The sequence below is a fragment of the Panthera tigris genome, chromosome B4 (assembly GCF_018350195.1).
Source record: "Panthera tigris isolate Pti1 chromosome B4, P.tigris_Pti1_mat1.1, whole genome shotgun sequence".
Taxonomy (NCBI): domain Eukaryota; kingdom Metazoa; phylum Chordata; class Mammalia; order Carnivora; family Felidae; genus Panthera; species Panthera tigris.
The window spans coordinates 60,733,686-60,757,828 of NC_056666.1; the positions used below are offsets into that span (position 1 = coordinate 60,733,686).

General features: G+C 34.3%; 1 protein-coding gene across 6 annotated transcripts in view; it reads left to right on the top strand.

Annotated features, from left to right (window-relative positions):
• CCDC91 (coiled-coil domain containing 91) overlaps positions 1 to 24,143 on the top strand; it is a 349,643-nt gene that overhangs the window by 27,924 nt on the left and 297,576 nt on the right. For 3 of the 6 annotated variants that reach the window (XM_042992028.1, XM_042992021.1, XM_042992024.1), the window contains one exon: positions 22,558 to 22,621. The exons of 1 other annotated variant lie outside the window; for it this stretch is intronic. In XM_042992028.1, coding sequence (XP_042847962.1) covers positions 22,558 to 22,621 — 64 coding nt within the window. Of the gene's footprint in view, positions 1 to 22,551; positions 22,622 to 24,143 lie in introns of those variants that run through there. 2 more of the 6 variants (XM_007075649.2, XM_042992022.1) reach the window with 2 other exon arrangements.

Consider the following 24,143-nt stretch of genomic DNA (forward strand, 5'->3'; position numbering starts at 1 on the left):
GGACAAAGTCAGTGGGTACATGCAAGTGGGCAGTGAATGTCAAGTTGATCATGGTCTTGGAATCATCACATTGGGTATTGCTGGTGTATGGGCATCCCTTTTGCTTGAAGGAGTAGTTTCGGTTCCCATCAGGGAGTGCTTTGCCTACAGGGTCTTTTGCCTGCGTTAAGAGATTAGCTGGAAAGAAGAATTTAATGAATTGGAAATTTCAGACTGAGGTCAAAATGGAGGTAGTTGAAATCCTCTGTTACTATCCAAGACGTCAGAGAATCAGTTATAATGATGGTGGAGGAACCAATGCTTAGGAGAATTGCACTTTTGTTTATATCACTACCACTGTTTTCCTTTTACCATAGCACATGTGTCTTTCTCTTGTGGTAATAAAATTATGGTAAGAAGATTAAATAAGCTCTTAATGTGTTACCAGGGAATATGTAAAATGAGCTAGATGATAATATTGTGGTACGGACAGTAGAGATGATATGACAGAATAGGCCACATAATTGAATATGTGTATATTTAAAGATATACATATATACCTGTATATATATTTCATATTAAATTGCCTGGGAATATTGAAATCCTCCACTCTGTTGTGTCTTTGAAATACCCTAGTGTAGTACTGGTTTGCACACAAATCAAGTTTGGTTGTGCATATTTAAGTTGTATGTAGCTCTTGGGAAAGTTTTAGGAAATTTTCTGAAATAGTAATTTTTAACTGACTACCTAATCTATTCATACTTGGAGATGTGCTTCACATTTTTTCCTATATATTTGAAAAGTTGAAGTCAGTGAGTCAATCAAAAATAGTCCTATATATTTGAAAAGTTGAAGTCAGTGAGTCAATCAAAAATAGTAAGTATTTATTACTGAACAACAAAAAAGGGCAAACTTTTCAGAATGGCTGGAAGAGACAGATGAGACTGGAAATGCAAATTTGAGCCAGATTTAAGGAGCTATAGGATCTTACAGTTAGAGTACCAACACCATAATGGTATGATAATAGTATGTAATCATTCTGTTATGTAACAATTTGAAAAAATAAGTTTTGTGTGTATGTGTGACAAAGGGTGGTAGTATGATAGAAACTTAAAAAGTAAGACAGAAACTTTACTAAGTAGAAAGATGATCATAATTTGGGTATGCCTGGTAACTTCCCCAGTCTCAGGCAGCCTAGCTTACTGTATAGAGCTTTAAAAAGCCTGATGTAGTGATGTTCTGTATTTCACTTTGATCTAAGGTTATCTTTTTTTTTTTTCTTATTATGTCTATTCCACCCATCCCTGTTAATTTTCCTTAGTTTTCCAGTTTGATGACTCCATGACCCTTTCTCACTTCCTCTGTCCTGTGTTTGATCTTTTGGACAACCAATTTTAAGCTTACCTACATTAAGCACTCTGAGGCACTTTAAATACTGTATACCTTTTTCTCTAGTTTTCAATCCCTCCCTAGTTTGGTTTTCGTAGCAGTTGTAGTTCTACCTAAGAGAATTTTTCCTCTGGCCTCACTTTGTTTTTCTTTTATTTTAATATAATTTATTGTCAAGTTGTCTAATATATAGTGTATACAGTGTGCTCTTGGTTTTGGGGGTGGATTCCCCTGATTCATTGCTTACATACAACACCCAGTGCTCATCCCAATAAGTACCCTCCTCAGTGCCCATCACCTATTTCCCCTCCCCCTGCATCAACCCTCAGTTTGTTCTCTGTATTTAAGAGTTTCTTATGGTTTGCTTCCCTCCCTCTCTGTTTGTAACTATTTTTCCCCTCCCCCTCCTCCATGATCTTCTGTTAAATTTCTCAAGTTCCACATATGAGTGAAAACATATGATACCTGTCTTTCTCTGACTGACTTATTTCACTTAGCATAATACCCTCCAGTTCCATCCACATTGCTGCAAATGGCAGATTTCATTCTTTCTCATTGCCAAGTAGTATTCCATTGTATATGTAAACCACATCTTCTTTATCCATTCATCAGATGGACATTTAGGCTCTTTCCATAATTTGACTATTGTTGAAAGCGCTGCTATAAACATTGGGGTACACGTGCCCCTATGAATCAGCACTCCTATATCCTTTGGATAAATTCCTAGTAGTGCTATGGCTGGGTCGTAGGGTAGTTCTATTTTTAATTTTTTGAGGAACCTCCACACTGTTTTCCAGAGCGGCTGCACCAGTTTGCATTTCCACCAACAGTGCAGGAGGGTTCCTGTTTCTCCATATTCTCGCCAGCATTTGTTATTTCCTGAGTTTGTTAATTTTGGGCACTCTGACTGGTGGAAGGTGGTATCTCAGTGTGGTTTTGATTTGTATTTCCCTGATGATGAGTGGTGTTGAGCATCTTTTCATGTGTCTATTTGGCCTCACTTTCAAGAAATACTCATTAGCTGGACTACCTGCCTAATGTGCTCTTTGTACTTCCACCTGTGCTAGAGTAAGGGGCTTAGCACTAGTGACAGGTGTTGAGGCTGTGATGAAAACTCAGAGTTCCTTTACACTACTTATTTATGTATGCTTTGGTACTATTAAAAATATTAAATAAATCAAATAATATCAAAAAATTGTCCATTTTATTGAGGTGTAACATTTATACAACTAAAATAATCTGGTACTATTAAAAATATTAAATAAATCAAAATAACCAGTAATACTTTGATGACTTTTGACAAATATTTACATATAAGAAACCACTACTACATTCATGATATAGAACATTTCCATCACTTTGAAATATTTTCTTATGGCTATTCACAATTGATTCCCATCCTATCATTCCTGGTTCCTGACAATCTGATTTGCTTTTTGTCATTGAAATTTTGCCTTTTTTTTTTAGAATTTCGACCAATTTCACCTGAAAGAAACATTGTAGATGTCATTTTGTGTGTTTTTCTTTCACTTGCTGTAATGAAGGTTCATCCATGCTGTCGTGTATATAAGTAGTTTTATTGCTGAGTAGTATTCCATTGAATGGATATACTACAGTTCCTTTATCCATTTACCAGCTGAGGGACATTTGAGTTGTTTCTGTTTTAAAATTTTTTTACTGTTATGAATAAGACTACTGTAAGCATTCTCTGACAGGTTTTTATGTGGATATATATCTTCATTTCTCCAGAAGTAAATAGCTTAGCTAGGAGTGGCATTTCTGGGTTATATGGCAAGTTGTATGTTTAATTTTATATACTACTGTCAAGCTGTTTTCCAAAGTGGCTGTACCATTTTTCATTCTCAGCGGCATCATGTGAAAATTCCAAGTGCCTACAGTATCTTTGCCAAAGCTGATATTTTGGGCTTTTTAATTTTAGTCATTGTAGTAGACGTGTTCCTGCATCTTTTAGTAGGTGTTTGCCTATTTTTAGTAGATTTTTGCTTGCATTTTGGTATTAGTTTGCATTTTTCTAATGACTAATGATGAGGACTTTTTTTCATGTGTTTTGTCATTCTCATACCTTTTATGAAACTTTTAAAATATCTCTTGCCATTTTAAAGAATTGAGTTCCTCTTGTTATTTAGTTCTAGGAGTTCTTATATTCTAGACACAAGACCTTCATCATATATTTTTAAAATATTTTCTCCTAATCTGTGGTTTGCCTTTTTATATTCTTAACATTACATATATTTTCAAAATTTTAAACTTGTCAAATGTACATAGTAAAATTTATCATTCTAATCATTTTTAAATGTACAGTTCAGTGGCATTCAGTACATTCACATTGTTGTGCAGCCATCATCACTATCCATCTCCAGAACTTTTATGTTATTGTAATTGGTATTGTTTATTTTAATTTTCAGTTATTAGCTTCTAGTGTATAATAAAGTGCAATTGATTTTCTTATTATCGATCTTGTATTCTTCATGTAACTTTTTAGCAGATTCCTTAGGATTTTCTACGTAGACAATAATGTTGCCTGTGAATAAAGATAATATTACTTCTTTTCTACTCTGCATGCCTTTTATTTCTATTTCTTATCTTATTACACTAACTAGGACCTCTGGTGAGAGCATGCAGAGCATGCATCTTTGACTTCTTAAGGATCTTAGGGTGGGTGAGGCATTCACTCTTTCACCATTAAATATGATGTTAGCCGTGAGATGATGATGATGATGATTTTGTAGATAGTCTGTATCAGGTTGAAGACATTTTCTTCTGTATTCACTAAGTTTTTTTTTTTTTTTTTATCATGAATGGGTTTTAAGTTTTGTTGACATTTTTTTCCCCGCATTTATTGAGGTGATTATATGTTTTTTTCCTAGGGTGATTTATATTGATTTTTAAAAATATATTCAGTTAAGCTTGCATTTCTGGGATAAACTTTACTTTTTATGATATATTATCCTCCTTATATATTACTGGATTTGATTTGTTAAAACTTTGTTAAAGTTTTTTGCATAGGTGTTGATAATGGGGTATTATTTTGTATTTTATTTTGCCTTAATGTCTTTTTCTGGTTTTGTTATCAGGTTAATACCACGTATCAGTTCACTATTCTATTTTCTGAAAGTTTGTGAAAAATTTGTTTTTTTCTTATATTTCATACAATTCTTCAGTAAAGCCTTCTGTGCCTTAAGTTTTCTTGTGGAAGGTTTTTAACTGTGAAATCAACTTTAATACATCCAGGGCTAGTCAGTTTGTTTTTCTAGAGTGACTTTTGGAAGTTTGTTATTTTTCAAGGAATTTGCTCATTTCATGTAAATATTTGAAAACATTTGCAAGAAGTTTTTTATAATGTTCTCTTATTCTTTTAAATTCTGTGTGATTTCTAGAAATGTATTGATAATGAAATTCTTTCATTTTTGACATTGGTAATTTGTGTCATTTCTCTTTTTTGTTTTCATTCTGGGTATATGTTTATTAATTTCATTGATATTTGGGAAAAATCCTCTTACGTTTTCTTTAATTTTGTCTGCTTTATATTTTGTATTGATTTCTGTTCTTTGTTATTTTCTTCCTTTTGCTTGCTTCGAATTTAATATGCTTTACATTTTTAGGTTGCTTAAGGAGAAATCTTCGATTACTTGAGTCCTTTCTTCTTTTCTAAATATAAGCATATAATGTTTATAAGTTTTCCTCAAAGCGTTTTTCTAGCTGCACCTCACAGATTTTGATATATTTTCAGTTGCACTCAAAATTTCTCTTATGATTGATTCATAATGGGTTATTTAGAAATATGTTGATAATGGGGGGAATTTCTAGATTTCTGTCATTGATTTTTTAATGTATTATTTCTGTGCTTAGAGAAGATATTTTGTGTGATTTCAGTTTTTTAAAATGAATTGAGCCTGTGGCTCAGAATAGCATCTATCTTTAAATGTTATATGTGCACTTGGAAATAATGTCTATTCTGCATCTGAATGGTAGAAGTTTTCCAGAAATGTTAATTAGATTAAATTGTTTGATAATATTGTTCAAGTCTTGTATACACTTACTGATTTTCTTTCTTATTTTATCGTTATTTCAAGAGGACTGTTCATATCTCTAGCTATGGTTATTGATTTACATATTTTTCATTTCAGTTCTGTCACTCCTTGCTTCATTTATAATGAAGCTATTATTAGATGCATACACATTTACGATTGTTATGTCTGCTTGATGAGTTTACTTCATCATTATGAAACCTCTTTATCCCCAGTAATCTTTGATCTGAAGTCTAAGTTTATCTTTTTTCATTTATTTTTTTTCCCTAGCTAAAATGAATTTCTTGTGGCATGTAGTCAGGTCTTGCTTTTTATTCAGTGTGACAATTTCTGCTTTTTAAGTTGTTTAGACCATCTGTATTTAATGTGATTAACAATACAGATGAGTTTAAATATATCATTTTGCTAATTATTTTCCCTTTTCCCTGCTTTTTCTTCTTTTTCCTAACTTATGTTGGGTTTGAGGTTGTTTTTTGTTTTTGTTTCTAATGTTATGCCCATTATGGGGTTTCTACGTGTATATTTTGGCAAATTAATTCATTGTTTTAGGGTTTGCAGTATATATCTTTCGTCTACTTTCAAATAATACTCTATTTCAAATATGGTGTAAGTATTTTACAACAGCATTTCTCCATATACTCTCTCATTATTTATGGTGTTGATATAATTTGTTTACTTCTACATATTCTTTAAAACCAACAAGGCATTATTGTTGTTTTTGCTTTGTGTAGTCAGTTATCTTTAAAATTTTTAATTTATCCACATAGTTACTATTTTTGGCACTCCTTATTCCATTTGCACCAATTCAAAATCCAGTCTGGTTTAATTTTTCTTCTTCCTGAAGAACTGTCTTTAGCATTTCTTTCAGTGCAGGTTTGTGGCAGAGAATTCTCTCAGCTTCTGTTTGTCTGGAAAAATATTTTTATTTCCCTTTTAAGTTTTAAAGATAGTTTCTCTGGACAAAGAATTATATGCTATTATATTATTTCCCCTTATACTTTAAAGATACCTTTCCATTGTTTTCTGGCTTGTATGGTTTTGAATAAAAAGTATACTTATATTCTTATTTTAGTTCTTTTTTTAAATATAATGTGTCCTTTTTCCTGCTTAAATTAAAATTTTCTCTCTTATTGGTTTTCTGTGATAGAGTATGATGTGCTTTAGTGCAATTTCTTTATGTTTAGTCTGCTTGGGTGTTTAAATCTCTGGTTTTCTAGTTTATAGTTTTCATGAAATTTAGAAAAAATTCAACTATATTTCTTCAAATATTTTGTTCTATAACCTTCCTTTCTTTCTGGCTTTCCAGTTACACATGTTTTAGACTACTTGATATTATCCCACTCTTTTTTTTTTTTCAAATTATTTCTCTGTATTCATTTTAAGTAATTAGTATTGCATTTTTTAAACTTCATACCTTCTTTTGCTCAGTGTTTCATTTGCTAGTAATCCTGTCCTGTGTATTTTTTATTAAAAAAAATTCTCTGGAAGTTCCATTTGAGTCTTTTTCATGTCTTATATGTCTGTCATCATCATGATCATTTTTTCTTCTTTCTTACGCATATGAGACATATTTGTAATAGCTGTTTTTATGGCCTGGTCTACTAATTCCATCATCTCTTTCATTTCTGTGTTGCCACTAAGTGCTTTTTCCCCTGGTTATAGGTCATATTTTCTTGATTTTTTGTCTTGGTTTTGTATTTTCTTTTTTAAATTTATTTTTATTTTTAATTGAAGTATAGTTGACATACAATATTGTTTTAGTTTCAGGTATACAACATATTTATTCCACAATTATATATATTATGAAAAATTCATCATGATGAAGTGTAGTTACCATGTGTCACCATACAAAGTTATTACAATATTATCTTACTTATGCTGTACTTTTCATCCCTGACTCATGTAATTTATAACTGGAAGTTTGTGCCTTTTAGTCCCCTTCACCTATATTGCCCATCCCTTCTCCTCTTCCTTTCTGACAATCACCAGTTCTCTGTATTTATGAGTATGTTTCTGTTTTTTGTTTGTTCATTTGTTTTGTTTTCTTAGATTCCACCAGTAAATGAAATTGTGTGGTATTTGTCTTTCTCTGTCTTATTTCACACAGCATAATATCCTTGGTTCATTGATTTTGCAGCAGATGGCAAGAGTTCATTCTTTTACATAGCTGAGTAATACTCAATTATCCACATGTATCACATCTTTATGTATTCATCTATCAGTGGATACTCAGGTTTCTTCCATATCTTGGCTACTGTAAATAGTGCTGCAGTAAACCTAGGGGTTTATTTATATATTTGAATTAGTGTTTTCATTTTCTTTAGGTAAATACCCAACAGTGGAATTACTGGATTGTATGGTGTTTCTTTGTCTTTTTCTTTTCTTTCTTTCCTTTTTTTTTTTTTTTTTTTTTTTTGAGAAACCTCCATACTGTTTTCCATAATGGTTGCACCAGTTTACATTCCCACCACGAGTGCATGAGGGTTCCCCTTAGTTCATGTCCTTGTCGACATTTATTATTTCTTTTTCATACTGGTCATTCTGGGAGATGTGAGGTGATATTTCATTATGAGTTTGATTGATTTTCATTTTCCTGATGATTAATAATGTTGAGTATCTTATCATATGTGTTTTGGCCATCTGTATGTCTTTGGGAAAATGTTCAGGTCCTCTGCCCATTTTTTAATCACATTATGTTTTTCGTTTTTGTTTTGTTTTGGTTTTTGGTTTTTGGTTTTTTTTGTTGAGTTGTATGAGTTCTTTATATGTTTTGGATATTAACTCCTTATTGGATATATCATTTGAAAATATATTCTCCCATTCAGTAGGTTGCCTTTCATTTTGTTGATGGTATCCTTCACTGTGTGAGTTTTTTCAATTGATATGGCCCCAATTATTTATTTTTGCTTTTGTTTCCCTTGCCTGAGGAGACAGGTCCTGAAAAATAATGCTAAAGGTAATGTCCAAGAATATACATTATATGTTTTTGTTTTTGTTGTTATTGTTTTGTTTTTTAAGTTTTATGGCTTCAGGACTTCTATTTAGGTCTTTAATCTATTTTGAGTTTATTTTTGCATATGGTATAAGAAAGTGGTTCAGTTTTATTTGTTTGTACATAGCTGTCCTCTTTTCAAGCATTATTTACTGAAGTGAAGGTCTTTCCCCATTATCTATTTTTGTCTCCTTTGTCATAAATTAATTGACCATGTTAACATAGATTTATTTCTGGGCTCTCTATCCTGTTCCATTGATCCATGTATCTGTTTTTGTGTCAGTACCATACTGTTTTGTTTACTATAGCTTTGTTAGTATAGTTTTGAAATCTGGGTTATGATACTTCCAGCTTTGTTCTTCTTTCTCAAGATTGCGTTGGCTGTTTGGGGCTTTTTGTGGTTCCATACTAATTTTAGGATTCTTTTCTTCCAGTTCTGTGGAGAATACTATTGATATTTTGATAGCAATTACATTGAGTCTATAGCTTGCTTTGGTAGTGTGGAAACTTTTACAATATTAATTCTTTCAATCCATGAGCATGGTATATCTTTTCATTTATTTGTATTGTTTTCACATTTCTTTGATGCAGTTGTAAATGGGATTGTTTTCTTAATTTCTCTTTCTGCTAGTTTGTTACTAGTGTTTAAAAATACAGTAGATCTCTGTATATGACTTTGTACTCCTGCAGTTTTACCAAACTCAATTTATTAGTTCTAATAGGTTTTTTTTTTTTTTTTGAGTCTTTAGGGTTTTCTACATATAGTATAATGTCATCGGCAAATAGTGACAGTTGTATACATTCACCAATTTGGATGCCATTTATCTATTTATTTTGCCTATTTATTTATTATTTTGTCTACTGCAGCTATGACTATCCATATTATATTGAGTAAAAGTGGTGAGAGTGGACATCCTTATTTTATTCCTGATGTTAGAGGAAAAGCCTTCAGCTTTTCACCACTGGGTATGATGTCAGGTGTGGGTTTGTCATATATGGCCTTTATTATGTTAAGGTATATTCCCTCTAAACCCACTTTGTTGAGAGTTTTTACCATGAACACATTTTGAATTTTTCCAAATGCTTTTTCAGCATCTACTGAGATGATTATATGTTTTTTTTTTTTTTTTTACCAATCATTTTATTGATATGATGTATCACATTGATTGATTTGCTGTTACCAATCTATCTCATCCTTGACATAAATCCTACTTGGTGAATGATCCTTTCAATATATTTTGAATTTTTTTGTAAATATTTTGTTGAATATGTTTACATCTACATTAATGGGGGATGTTAGTCGATAATTTTATTTATTCTTTTTCTGTAGTGTTCTTGTCTGGTTTTCATATCAGGCTAATGCTGACCTCATAGAATGAATTTGCAAGTATTCCTTCCTCTTCTGTTTTTGGAATAGCTTAAGAAGGATAGGTATTAATTCTTTAAATGTTTGGTGGAATTCACTTGTGAAGCTAACTGGTCCTAAGCTTTTGTTTTTTTGTGGTTTTTTGATTACTGATTCAGTTTCATTATTAGTAGCCAATTGGTCTGTTCATATATTTTTTCTGTTTTAAAATTTATTATTATTATTATTAATGTTTATTTACTTTTGATAGAGAGAGAGAGAGAGAGAGAGAGAGAGGTGTGAGCAGGGAAGGGGCAGAGAGAGAGGGAGACACAGAATCCAAAGCATGCTCCAGGCTCTGAGCTGTCAGCACAGAGCCTGACACGGGTCTTGAACTCATGGATCACAAGATCATGACCTGAGCCAAAGTCAGATGCTTAACTGACTGAGCCACCCAGGCACCCATATATTCTTTGCTCTTGATTGAATCCTAGAAGTCTGTATGTTTTTAGGAATTTATCCATTTCTTCTGGGTTGTCCAATTGTTCCCATATGATTTTTTGTAGTATTCTCTTGCAGTCCTTTGTGTTTCTGTGGTGTCAGTTCTTTCACTTTCATTTCTGATTTTATTTCAGTCCCTTCTCTCCCCTTCCTCCCCCCGACCCCCATGAGTCTAAAGGTGATATCAGTTTTATTTCACTTTTCATAGAACTGGCTCTTAGTTTGTTGGTCTTTTCTATATTTTGGTCTCTTTCATTTCCACTCTGATCTTTATTATTTCTTTCCTTCTACTGTGGGCTTTGTTTTTCTTGTTCCTGTGAGTGTAAGTTTAGATTACCTATTTGCAATTTTTTCGTTTCTTGAGGTATACCTTTATGGCTATAAATTTCCCTCTTAGAACTGCTTTTGCTGTGTCTCAAAGAGTTTTGAACGATTTCATTGGTCTCAAGGTATTTTTTGAATTCCTCATTCATTTCTTTATTGACCCATTGGTTGTTTAGTGTTATATTGTTTAGCCTCCATGTATTTGTGTTTTTCTTGTAATTGTAATTTATTATAATTGATTTCTGCTTTCATAGTCTTGTGGTTTGAAAAGATGCTTGATAAGGTTTCAGTCTTCTTAAATTTATTGAGACTTGTTTTGTGGCCTGACATGTGATCTATCCTGGAGAATGTTCCATGTGCACTTGAAAAGAATGTGTATTGTTTTTGGATGGGAATGCTCTGCATATATCTGTTGAGTCCATTTCGTCTATTGTGTCTTTCAAAACCACTGTTTCTTTTTCGTTTTTCTGTTTGGATGTGTTCATTGATGTATATTAAGGCCAGTTTTCCCCTTTATGTTTGTTAATGTTTGCTTTTTATATTTCGGTGCTTCTATGTTGGATACATAGATATTTTCCGTTGTTTTATCTTGTTGGATTGATCCCTTTTTTATTATGTAATGACTTTCTTTGTCTCTTATTACAGTTTTTGTTTTAAAGTCTATTTTGTTTGATACAACTATTGCTACTCCAGCTTCTTTGTTTGTTTGTTTGTTTTTTTCCATTTGCATGGAATGTATTTTTCATCCATATGTGTCTTCAGGTCTGAAGTGAGTCTTTTGTAGGCATCATATAGATGGGTGTTGGTTTTTTTATCCATTAGGTCACTCTAATGTGTGTTGATTGGACCATTTGAATCATTTACATTTAAAGTAATTGTTGATACATATGTATGTATTGGTATCTGTTAATTGCTTTCTGGTTGTTTTTATAGTTCCATTCTATTCATTTCTTCTTCTCTTGCTCTTTTACCTTGTGATTTGATAACTTTTTTAGTGTTATGCCTGGAGCCCTTTCCCTTTATTTTTGTATATCTATTTTTTTTTAAAGCTTATTTTATTTATTTTAAGAAAGAGAGAGAGTGAGCAGGGGAGGGGCTGAGAGGGAGGTAGAGAGAGAATTCTAAGCAGGCCCCATGTCAGTGCAGAGCCCAGCATGGAGCTCAGTCTCAAGAACCATGAGATCATGACCTGAGCTGAAACCAAGAGTTGGATGCTTAGCCAACTGAGCCACCCAGCTGTCCCTATTTTTTCTGTATCTATTATAGGTTTTGGTTTGTGACTACCAGGAGGTTCATATATAACATTCTAGCTATACAGCTAGAGTATATATAGTATATATATATGTATATATAGCTATACAGCTATATAGCTATAAGTTGATGGTTGCTTAAGTTCAGACATACTCTAAAAGCACTTCGTTTTTACTCCTTCCCTCTACGTTATACATATACGATGTCTTTTTTTTCCCACATCTTCTTATTTTGTATATCCCTTAACTAATTTTTGAAGATGTAATTGATTTTACTACTGTGTCTTTTAACCTTCATACTAGCTTTATAAATGATTGATCTACTACCATTATGATATGTTTATATTTATCAGTGAGATTTTTTCTCTTCCTAATTTTCTTTTTTCTAGTATGATCTTTTTTTTCACATAAAGAAGTCTCTTTAACACTTCTTATAAGGCCAGTTTAATAGTCATGAACTACTTTAATTCTGGGGGGGAAACTCTATCTCTCCTTCAGTTCTTAATGATAACCTTTCCAGGTCGAGTATTCTTGGTTGTAGGTTTTTTCTTTTCAGCACTTTGAATACATCGTGCCACTCTTTTCTGGCCTGCAAAGTTTGTGCTGAAAAATCAGCTGATAGCCTTGTTGGATTTACCTTGTGCTGAAGTATTTGCTCTTTTCTTGCTGCTTTTAAGATTCCCTCTTTATCTTTAATCTTGGACGTTATTATTGTGTGTCTTGGTGTGGACCTCTTTGGATCTGTGTAGTCTGGGGCTCTCTATGGTTCCTGGTTTATTTCATTTTGCAGATTAGGGAAGTTTTCAGCTATTATTTCTTCAATTAAGTTTCCTGTCCCTTTCTCTCTTCTCCTTTTGTCTCATTTCCTATGATGCAAATGTTGGTACACTTGATGTTGTTCCAGAAGTCCCTTAACCTATACCCATTTTTTAAAATTATTTTTTCTTTTTGTTGTTGAGTTGGGTGGTTTCCATTATCCTGTCTTCCAGATTGTTGATCTGTTCTTCTGTTTTATCCTGTCTTGTATTGACTCTCTCTAGTGTATTTTTCATTTCAATTATTACATTCTTCAGCTCTGATTGGTACTTTTTTTTACGTTTTTATTCTCTGTGTTGAAGGTCTCACTGAGTTCATACACTGTCCTCTTTAGTCCAATTAGCATCTTTATGACCATTACTTTGAACTCTCTGTCAGGTAGATTTCTTACCTCCATTTTGTTTCATTATTTTTATGAGGTTTTGTCCTTTTTTGTTTGGAATTTATTCCTCTGATCCTCATTTTGTCTGATTGTTTCTGTGTATATTGGTCAGTTATATACTGCTCTGGAAAATAGTGACCTTATGTAGAAAACTTTCTATGGGTCCCAGTAAAGCAGTCTCCCTTGATCACCAGAAACAGGCATTCCAGGGGTGTCTCCTGAGTGGACTGTGTGTGCCTTCCTCTTTTGACTGGGCCTCGACTACTATGGTTGTGCTGGTTAAGTATGGCTGGCCTTCTACAACCTCCCCCCACTTGGAGTTGCTTTAGAGGCTGCCTGCCTCTGAGATGTGGCAAGCTGGCATTTGCTCTGGAGGGGTGCCTGCTGGGATGGGCAGGTTAGTAGGATGGGTCTGCAGGGGCACACTTGGGTGGGGTGAGCTGTTTTAGCAAGGAAGATGGAGAGTGTTAGAACTGGCTCTTGCCTGTGTCAGGCCACCTAGGCTGAAGGAAGGCTAGAAAAATAACTCCTACCAGTACTTCTGTTCCGGGGGAAAGTTCCTGTTGATCCTTGCCCCTCTGGCACATGCCCTAAAATTAGTTGGTACATCTCCTTCACCTATATAACCCAGGTGCTCTTCAAACTGCTGCCATTGTGCTTGGTCTTGGATGGGTGATATAGTGTTCTGGCCCTCTAAGACTGATCTTGGTTTCCTATACCTCTTTGGTTCTCTTGGAGTTATACCTGCTGATTTTCAAAGCCAGACATTATGAGACTTGTCTTCCCAGTACAGCTTCCTAGGGCTCGGGATATCCAATGTGGGGCCTGATCTTCTTGCAGTGGGTTTTGTTCCTGACCACTTCTCAGTCCCTCCTGCCCTTCTTGATGTGGCTTTTTCTTTATATCCCTGTGGTCAAGAGCTGTTCTGCTAGTCTTCAGGTCATTTTCAGAATGAGTTGCATTATGTGTACTTTCAGCCTCAGTATGTCTGTGGGTGGAGGTGAGCTCAGGATGCTCCTACTCTGCCATCTTCCCTGTAGTCTCGTTCTGATTTTTTTTTTTTTGAATGGCTATGGATTTTGATTGGATTATGATAATTTGAATTTTCACTTGTTGATTGCTAAATTTTATTGTATTATTTCAAATAGTGTATATTGTTCCAGTTCTCAGTTATTTGAAATCAGTTGGATTATTTTGAGGTGTATTTTAAAGATTTGTTAGTGTGGGTCCAGAACAAGCATATTGTAGGACAAGTTTAACCCCACTACTAAGGAGATGCCCTCCTGAGGATTCAGCTGAATCTCTATGCATTACAAGGTTTATCCACTCTGACTAGTAGGAACATAAACTGTTGCCAGCTGTGTGTGAGCTCCAGCTGTTGTCCCATCTACTCACTTTTGTTTGTCTTTTCCTAGCCTTCTGTAGTTTTCTGTCACTTGTGTATGGGTTTTAGTCATCCCAAGACTTGAGCAGACTTTTTTGAGATTCTTACCCAGTGTAGTTTTCTCACTTCTATGCAACTAGAATTTCTAGTTGCCTTATAAACTTAACTTTTTGCCTTATAAACTTTTAACTCTGTTTCCTTAGCTCAGTTTTGCTTGGGTTCCCCCACTATGTCTTCTAGTTTGTAAACTGACTCCAGGTTGTAAGCAGGGCAATTATAGTGCTTGCTTTGCTTTTTTTGCTTTCTTTCAGGTATTACAATCCTATGCTGCCTGTTGTCGAATATCCAGAACCCACTGTTCCATATATCTTGTTCAGTTTTCTAGTTGTGTTAGTTGAAAGTTAAGTCTGGTCCCCATGTCTCCATTTTGATTGGAAGTAGAATGGTATCTCTATACTGTAGTTTAAACTGTTTTTCGACCTTTGTCATACTTTTCCTTTGAAGTAACTATAGTACAGAAGATAATTGATCCTGTAGGAGTGGGTCGCACTCAAGATGTCTGTGCGTAAACTGCTGGTGATAGTTAGGAAATATGTGTTTTATTTTTTATGTTCACTCTTTTTATCTTTTATTATATTTTATATTTTATAAAGTATTTTATAAAAAGTAGAGTGTCTTCTTGTCCTTAAGTCTTTGTGTAAAATTTACACACTAGGAATATGCACTATATTTTTTGGTAGTTTCCTGTATCTTAGACACGACTTCCCACTCTTAGTAAACGTTGAGAAACAGACATTTCTCATTTCTGTATCCATAATAGATTATTATAATATTTAGAAAACACACACTCATTTTGGTATAATGTGAAGAATTTTAGTCTAAAAGTTTTATGCTGTTTGGTTAATTAGAGATTCCCTAATAGAGAATAGAATATAGTTGCAGGGTTTTCTTGCTCATTTTCTGAAATGAGTCTAATCTGATCTTTCTCCAGATCTGTATTCTTTCTGACTAGGTGACAATCCCAGTGCTCTCTCTCCTTGGCATTATTCTCCTTTTCACTGTATTGAAACTATAGTTTATAAGATAGCTGCAGTTGCCCTGGGAGGGCTCTAATGCTTTGGCTTTTTAGGATTCATGCATGTGGTAACAAATAACCACCAGTAACATCATCTCTAAAGGATGAGGACTATAGATATGTACAATTTAAAATTATTTCTTTTGGAAACTCATCTATTTTTCCATTCTTTCTTTATTTCTTCTGGAAATTATATGTGTTCTTCAAGGTTATGCAAGCTTTGACAAGCTGTGCTTTGCCAGCCTATCCAAGGGAAAAGTCAGCACCTTATATAGAGCCAAAGTAGAGGAGAAAAATCCCCAATTTTTATGTCATTGTGTCGGGAAATGGAAAGCATAGTGGGTATGTGTGCAGATATATGTAAACTTGTAGCTCTGCATGCTGTTGGGTCTATATTGTGTTCTTTTTCTGTCTTATAGGGGCAATATGATACAGGCCATGGTAAAAAAGGTTTTTTTTAATTCACTTTTTAAAATAGGTGGATGTTGGGGCACCTGGGTGGCTCAGTCAATTAAGCATCTGGCTTGGCTCAGGTCATGATCTCGTGTTTTGATTTGTGAGTTCGAGCTCCACCCTCGGCTCTCTGCTGTCAGCGCAGGGTCCACTTAGGATTCTCTGTCTCCCTCCCTCTCTGCCCCTCCCTGGCTCGCATGCTCTCTGTCTCAAAAAAAAAAAAATACTAAAATAGGTAGATGTTTTTGTGATGCTGACTTTCAAGATAAAATTTCTATTTTTAGTTAATGTATCTGGTATCTATATGATATTTATATACATAAATGAAATGTTTATGTAGCCTTTGCATTTTACCCTAGACTTTGTTGTGTGCTAGCTTGTGTTTGACTCTGGTTTCATTTGGCCTCCTTTTTCTGAGACTGTACCTATTAAATGTACACAGCCTACCTTCTCGTGTTCCAGTGCAACTTTATGTTACTCATCTACTTTTTTCTTTTGCTTGCGTTCTGGACAAGATTTCTCCCTCCATATTTATTCTTTCCTCCTTTGAAAGTCACCTCTTTGGTATACCATTTCACTAGGGTATTATTATACAATTTGATAAATTGAGTAATCCTCATGTATTAATGATACTGCTACTGATAGTAGGGAGTTTTGGTATTTAAATTGATAATTACAGTAGGTTATTAATATTATAATGTTAAGCACTTTGAGTGAGAGTTCATTTTCTTTAATTTTAAGAGTTTTTAGGCTTTATTTATTTTTTCCTTTTGCATTTATTGCTGTTTTCTTTTTTTTTATATGAAATTTATTGTCAAATTGGTTTCCATACAACACCCAGTGTTCATCCCAACAGGTGCCCTCCTCAATGCCCATCACACACTTTCCCCTCCCTCCCACCCCCCATCCACCCTCAGTTTATTCTCAGTTTTTAAGAGTCTCTTATGGTTTGGCTCCCTCCATCTCTAACTTTTTTTTTCCTTTTCTTCCCCTCCCCCATGGTCTTCTGTTAAGTTTCTCAGGGTCCACATAAGAGTGAAAACATATGGTATCTGTCTTTCTCTGTGTGACTTATTTCACTTAGCATAACACTCTCCAGTTCCATCCACATTGCTACAAAGGCCATATTTCATTCTTTCTCATTGCCATGTAGTATTCCATTGTGTATATAAACCACAATTTCTTTATCCATTCATCAGTTGATGGACATTTAGGCTCTTTCCATAATTTGGCTATTGTTGAAAGTGCTGCTATAAACATTGGGTACAAGTTTTTAGGCTTTTTTTAGATTCTTACCATGAGGAAAAGATATGTCTTTTTAAAACAAGTAGATAGTCTCTTAAAACCATCAGGTTATTGGAGAAAATTATTTTTCTTGAAACTCAGGCCAGTAGAGGTATGTCTGTATTGTTTCCTTGGTATCTTCAAGTCAGGTATTTTCATGGATGTTCTGCTCGTCCCAAAAAGAGAGCGTAAAGCTGAGTTTTTCACTTGGGGAGTGCTTAAATGCTCCACAAAGCAGTGACCAGATTTGTTTCATTTTGTGCCCATGTGGTTTCTGTGGGTAGTTTGTTGTTTTAAAAACTTTCAAAGAAGAGCATTTTTTTTTCCTGGCAATCATGTGTATCCCATGTAAGTATTTTTCATTATTAATAATCTTGAGAAGAACCAACTCCAGGTCATAATACATTTGGCTAAAATCATAAGGTTTTATCCAGTCATCCCATATGATTTGTGTCTGGTTTGCCAAAATCCATTAATTTGAAATTCCCAAAGGGCAGAGTAATGGTTTCCTCTCCTGTTTCTGTCACCAACCTGATTTTGTAAATTATTTCTATCAATTTTGTGTAAATTAATAGTCTTTAAGAGCAGTTCATGAGATATATAGATTTAATTTCTTCTAGGCCTATAGGCTGGTTTTACTTCGGGGTGTTTCCACCCCTTCTTTCATACTCTATATAGAAATTTCCCTTTCTGTTTATGACTTGAATTCCAGCTTTCTTATTGTGTTTTGCTTTTCATCTTCTTCCTCATTTAGGCTTAGTGGTTAGAAATCTTGTCTTTAATTGAATTTCAAAGTGGTTGAGTTTTTGTCATTTTCCGTTCTCTTGTCCAGCAGTGAGGGTTTGCTTCTGTAGGTATGCTGCAACCTTTTAATAATGAATTTGGTTTTAAAGAGAAATTGAATTAAATTCTTGAGTTATTTCAGAAAGTTGTAACATCATGCTATTTATATTTCTGGCCACAGTGAGGGTTTTCATGAAAATGAAGTTTTGTAGTGAAGTTTTTCAAAGTGAAGCTTTTGTGTCTCAGCTTGTAGGCATGAAAGGTGTCTTTAGGATTTGGCTAGCTCAGAATTACAATGTTAAATAGTCCACATAAATTTTTTAGTTATTAAGTGAATACTATTTATAATTAGGAAGTAAACAGAAAGAAAACCTGAAGAACCCCTTCTCTGAATTTTCTGATTTATCAGAGGACGAAACTGAAATCTAGATAGATTCCGTGACTGAGATAATCTGCAATTTAATGGAAGCATTAGGTCTAAGCGCCTAGAGCCCTGACCCCACATCCAGTGCTCTTTCCACTCCCTTGGAATCTCTTACTATCTTATCCCTAATAAAATAACAATTTAGTGTAAAATGTGATAACATTCTGGTTTTAAAATACTCTAATACATTTTATTTTTGTGATATAAGTTTGAGTGATGAAAGCTTACAAATTCATACCACATTTTCCTCTTGTCCTATAAAAACAGTATTGTCTTTGAGGTTATCATTTGGTTATTTGAGGAACGAAATTGTTTGGCCTTTATTTGTTTAAGCCTATTCTTCATTGTATTAAAGTAATTTTTAAAATTTTCCAAGGCTATGAAAACATGCAAATAAGAACTTCCTATTTAGCATTTATTGATAGCCTATTTAGCATTATTTCTTTCCTGTCTTTCTAACTGAACCTATTTTCTTCAGGCATCTAACCCTTCTTCACATGACTCAGAAAAAGGGGTCTTCTTTCCTCGATCCAGGATGGAGAGTCTAAGTGAAACATGGAAATTCCCTTTCTTTGCTAGTGACAGGTTCAAAGATGGGCAGATCACAATCTCAGAATATCTCGATCACTTTGTTTCCAGCCTGTTGGTAAAGTTCCACACAGGCACTCAGCCAGGGGAGTTTACAGAGAGTTCCTGAAGCTTTGACTTGTAGTGCTTAGAGCCTGCTGTATCTGTGTGCTTCCTCTTATATTTGACAATGGTTATACATTTCTTTATTGTTTAAGCTCGTTTGCTTTTGGAATTTCTGTTACTTCTGGATAAAAAGTATGCTATCTGATGCATCTCCTAATACTTTATTTTACACTGTGAAAGATGATTCAGTAAGAGATTTTGGCTACTAAATTGATGTGAATTCAAGGAATAGGGGAGACTTTCAATAGATTTGAAACTAGAAGAATCTCTGAAGAGATTTGTGACTGAGAGAATTACAAAATTAGGGCTCTGAAGGCATCATAACCCATTGTGGTTTACCTTTCATCTTTTAGCTCCACTGAACTTTTCCTTTTAAACCACTGACTCCCTAAATCCAGTAGTTTCTGTTCATTCCTTATCTTCTTTGACCTCTATTAAGCCTGTTTCTATTCTTGTACAGTTCTTCCTTATTATTTCTAGGGTATCATTCTGTCTTTGTATATTCATGATCATCTCTTTTAAATTTCTTTTACTAACTTACTTTATTCGACCTATCCCTTGAGTAGTAATGGTTTTCTATGTTGTTGTTGTTGTTTTTGGCCTAATTAAAAAAAAAAAAACCCTTTTATTGTTTAGAATAATTTTAGATTTATAAAAAATTGTGAACTCAGTACAGAGAGTTCTTATATACCCCACTGACAGTTTTTCCTATTATTGATATATTAGTATGGTACATTTGTTAAAATTAATGAACCAATGTTTATACACAATTACTAATTAAAGTACATGACTTTTTTCAGATTTCCATAGTTTTTATCTACCTTCTTTTCTCTATTCCAGATTCCCATAAAGCAGGATATCATATTACATTTAGTTGTTATGTATACTTAGGTTCTTCTTGGGTGTGATGATTTTTTAAACTTAACTTGCTTTTGATGACCTTGACAGTTTTGAGTAGTACTGGTCTGGTGTTTTATAGATTGCCCTTCAATCAGTTGAGGTTGGTCTGATGTTTTACTCACATTTGGAATGAAGTTATAGGTTTTTGGGAAGAGACCATGTATGTAAAATGTCATTTGATCATGTCATATCAAGGGTACATACTATCAACGTGACTTAATCATTGCTAATGTTGACTTGAATCATTTGGCTGAGATGGTTTTTGTCAGGCTTCTCTGCTTTACATTTCTTCTTTCCCCTCCTTTCCATATGTATTCTTTGGAATGAAGTCGGTGTGTTCAGGCCATACTTAAGGAGTGGGGAGTTCCTCCTTCTTGAATATAGAGTATCTGTATAAATTAATTGGAATTTTTCTGCATGGAAAATTTTTCCTTCCTTCCTTCCTTCCTTCCTTCCTTCCTTCCTTCCTTCCTTCCTTCTTCCTTCCTTCCTCCTTCCCTCCCTCCCTTCCTCCTTCCCTCCCTCCCTCCCTCCCTCCCTCCCTCCCTCCCTCCCTCCCTCCTTCCTTTTGTTATTTATATCAATATGGACTTGTGGATATTTATTTTCTACTTTATTTGGCCTAATTTTTTAATTACTGTATTTATATTGATGCTTTCTAAATATGTTTATCTTGGCAATTCTCACTTCTGTTTTAGAAAGAGCTCTTTCTAGTTAACTCCCTATTGGATTGTATTCCGCTGGCTTTTGTTTTTGTTTTTGGTTTTGGTTTTGTTTTGAAACTTTAAATGTGACCATATTGCCTAGACTCATACTAATCATTTTATACCTCATCTCTTTCATTTTATGCCTCATTGTCCTACCTAAACTTTCTTTTCTACCTGCTTTCTCAAGCTAGAAACCAGTGGAATCTTTTAGTTTTCCTTTCCCTTTTACAGCCCCCATTAGTAGCTCTTATTTGGATTATATTTATGTCTTTCATTTCCCTAAAACTAACCTATTACTTCCACCTCTTTATCCATAGACCTTTTCATAGACTTCATAGACCTTTTTCTAAAATACATGTCACTTATTCAGAATACTTACATCCCTTCTCAGGATCCTTCAGTGAGTTCTGTCTCTGACTCTAATTTAACTGTGATTTTAGGCAAATTACTTGGTCTTTCTCTAGCCTAAGTTTTCTTTTTTAGAAAGTGTAGATAGATAATGATAGACATCTTCTGAGGATTAAAAGTGGTAGCATATCTAAAGAGTTTAGGTATGTGTCTGATACAAAGTAGTACACTGTACAAGATAGTTATTTTTATTGTTTTATGGCTCCAACTCCTTAGAATGACCTTTCACAATTTGGCTCCTACCTACTTATCCAGCAGCTTCATTTGTAGATATTCTTCTGCCATGGGCACCTTGTCATTCAACAGTTTCATATTACTCGTTGTATTTTGGGTTTGCCATACTATGTGCTTTTTATACCTGTCCTTTCTCACATGTTCCTTTGTCAGAAGTGTTTTTATCTTTCTTGACTAACAGGAAAAAGTGGCTTTTGCATATCTCAATATTCAACTTAAATATTCCCACCATGCAGAGTTAATCATCACCTTTTCCTATTCCTGTCACTATACCATGTGTATAGATATCTAATGTATACTAATATATGTTTGCAAGTTTGTCTTTGTTAAATTGTGACCTCCAAGGGGAAAGGAGTAAACTTATCATTACATTGCCAGCATTTAATATCACTCAGTTAAATTTGTTACATAGACTGCCTTGCAAGTGCTGAAATCATGTCTAAGTATCCTTTACTAATGGTCAGCAGGCTTCTACTTGAACCCACCCTGTAGTGGCACATTTATAATTGGAGAGGTGGTGATTACTTTTAGCCGGGTCTAAATTTTAGAATTTTAATTTTATGTAGATTTTAAATCTCTTTGCTTTTGGCTTTCATTTGTCTGTTCTCTGGAGCCATCATTAGTCTGCGCATTCAGCATTGTGCAAATATTTGAGCACCAAATATGTTTTATTTTTATTTTTATTTTTTTTTTAACGTTTATTTATTTTTGAGAAAGAGGGAGACAGAGCATGAACGGGGGAGGGTCAGAGAGAGAGGGAGACACAGAATCTGAAACAGGCTCCAGGCTCTGAGCTGTCAGCACAGAGCCTGATGCGGGGCTTGAACCCACGGACCGCGAGATCATGACCTGAGCCGAAGTCGGATGCTTAACCGACTGAGCCACCCAGGCGCCCCTACACCAAATATGTTTTAAGTATGTTTCAGAAATCTCTTGGTTAGAAATGAAATAAACCTGAAACACTCCAGCCTAAGAAAAACAAGTTTGACATTGATATTCTCCAGACTTTTTTGATTATTTACCTCTATCAGGTATCAGGTATACGTCCAATATGGGTGTGTTTATCTACTCATTGTGTGTGTGTGTATGCATGTGTGTATGACTATAGTCATACGTACATTATAAAACAGACACAAATATAGTACTTCGCCAAAGATAATATAAAATATGTGTATTTTATTTTAGATGGAGTATTTCTTCTCACATTCTGATGGATCCTCTTGCTTGTCTCCTGCTCCTCCTCAGGGTGGTATGTGCACACCATCTTAAAGATGTCTGATCTACGTAATCAGACTCTGTTATGGGTAGGGTTGGAGCTGGTCTTTGGGATGACTGAAAAGATTCATATGCCTTCAGGAGATTTGCTTTGTTTTTCTTCTTAATTGCTTCACTCTTTCAGACCAGCTTCTCTCTGGGGCTAGGGCCATGGTTGCTAGCTTTGGGTTTGAGCCTTTACAGCTTTCATTTGTTTATTGAACAAATTCCGAATGGAGAATATAGTCTGTGCCAGGCACTATTCAAGGTATTGAAGATACAGCAATGAGTATTAAAAAGAAGTATATTTAAGTGATAAGTGCTATGTAGAGAATTAAAGTAAGATGATGTGACAGTGATTAAGTGACTGCTTAAGAAAGCCTTTGTCCAGAGGGAATGTTAAAGCTGAGATCTGAATCAAAAGAAATAACTAGCTCTGTAAATATCATGAAGAAGAGCATTCCAGGGAATAGCTTAGGCAAAATTTTTAAAGTGGGAATGAACGTGCATGCTGAGGAAGTAAGATAAGGTGGTGGAGTTCATAACTTAGTAGATAAAGAGAGTTTGTGAACAGAAAGGGAAGGGACTTTCTCCCTTCTATATCTAGTTGGAAACATCCCAAGGAAAGATTGATTGAGCTATAGTTTCCTATCCTTAGGACTAATTATTAGTTGTGTTATTTTATTTAGTTCAGTTTGAGCAAATTGCCCACCGTTATGGCTAGGAGAAGCTTGGAGGGAAGGGTGTTGGGTTGGCAAAATTAAGAGATGCCACTTACTATGTGTGCCTTATAGCACAAGGGGTTTTCATTTTGTTATCTAAGAGTTCTGTTTTAATACATTTGAAGATAGCTATCATTTCTTTGTTGACTTTTTATGAAGGCTAAACTTTTGTAGTTTTTTTCAATATCTCTTCATTCTTCTCTGAAATAAGTCTTTAACAACATGTATTATTTCAACAGTACATGGTAGTGGTGAGGGTGAAAGGTGGAAAGAGAAAATGAAAGTCTCAGTTCATTCTTCGAATATATCCATTCTACTCCCTGAACAGCCATTCATGTGTAAAGGATACATGTAATGTGATGATTCTCTGTACTTTATTTTCTAAGACAGAGAAATTGACCAGTGTATTTTAGGAAGCATTTTTTAAGTTAAAACAAAGAGAGTTTTCAGATGTCTCTGCGTAACAGAGAAAACTTTAACTCACATTGTTTCATCTTCCAAATATTTTGAGTGATAGTTTTACCTATTGTTTTTTGGTAGTATTAAAAACTTTGATCCAATATGACAGTTGCAGCTGCATGGTTTGCATTTTGAATAGTGGTGGGTGGACATAATATTGATTCATTGGTGGTATTTACCATTATGGGAAAAACTGGATACCAGATTTTGATGTTTCTGAAATGATGCAGTTTGTAGCATATCAGCACTATGTGATGTTTTGTAACAATCTTAATTTTTTTAGTTTATTTATTTTAAGAGAGAGAGAGCATGAGTGGGAGAGGGGAAGAGAGAGGG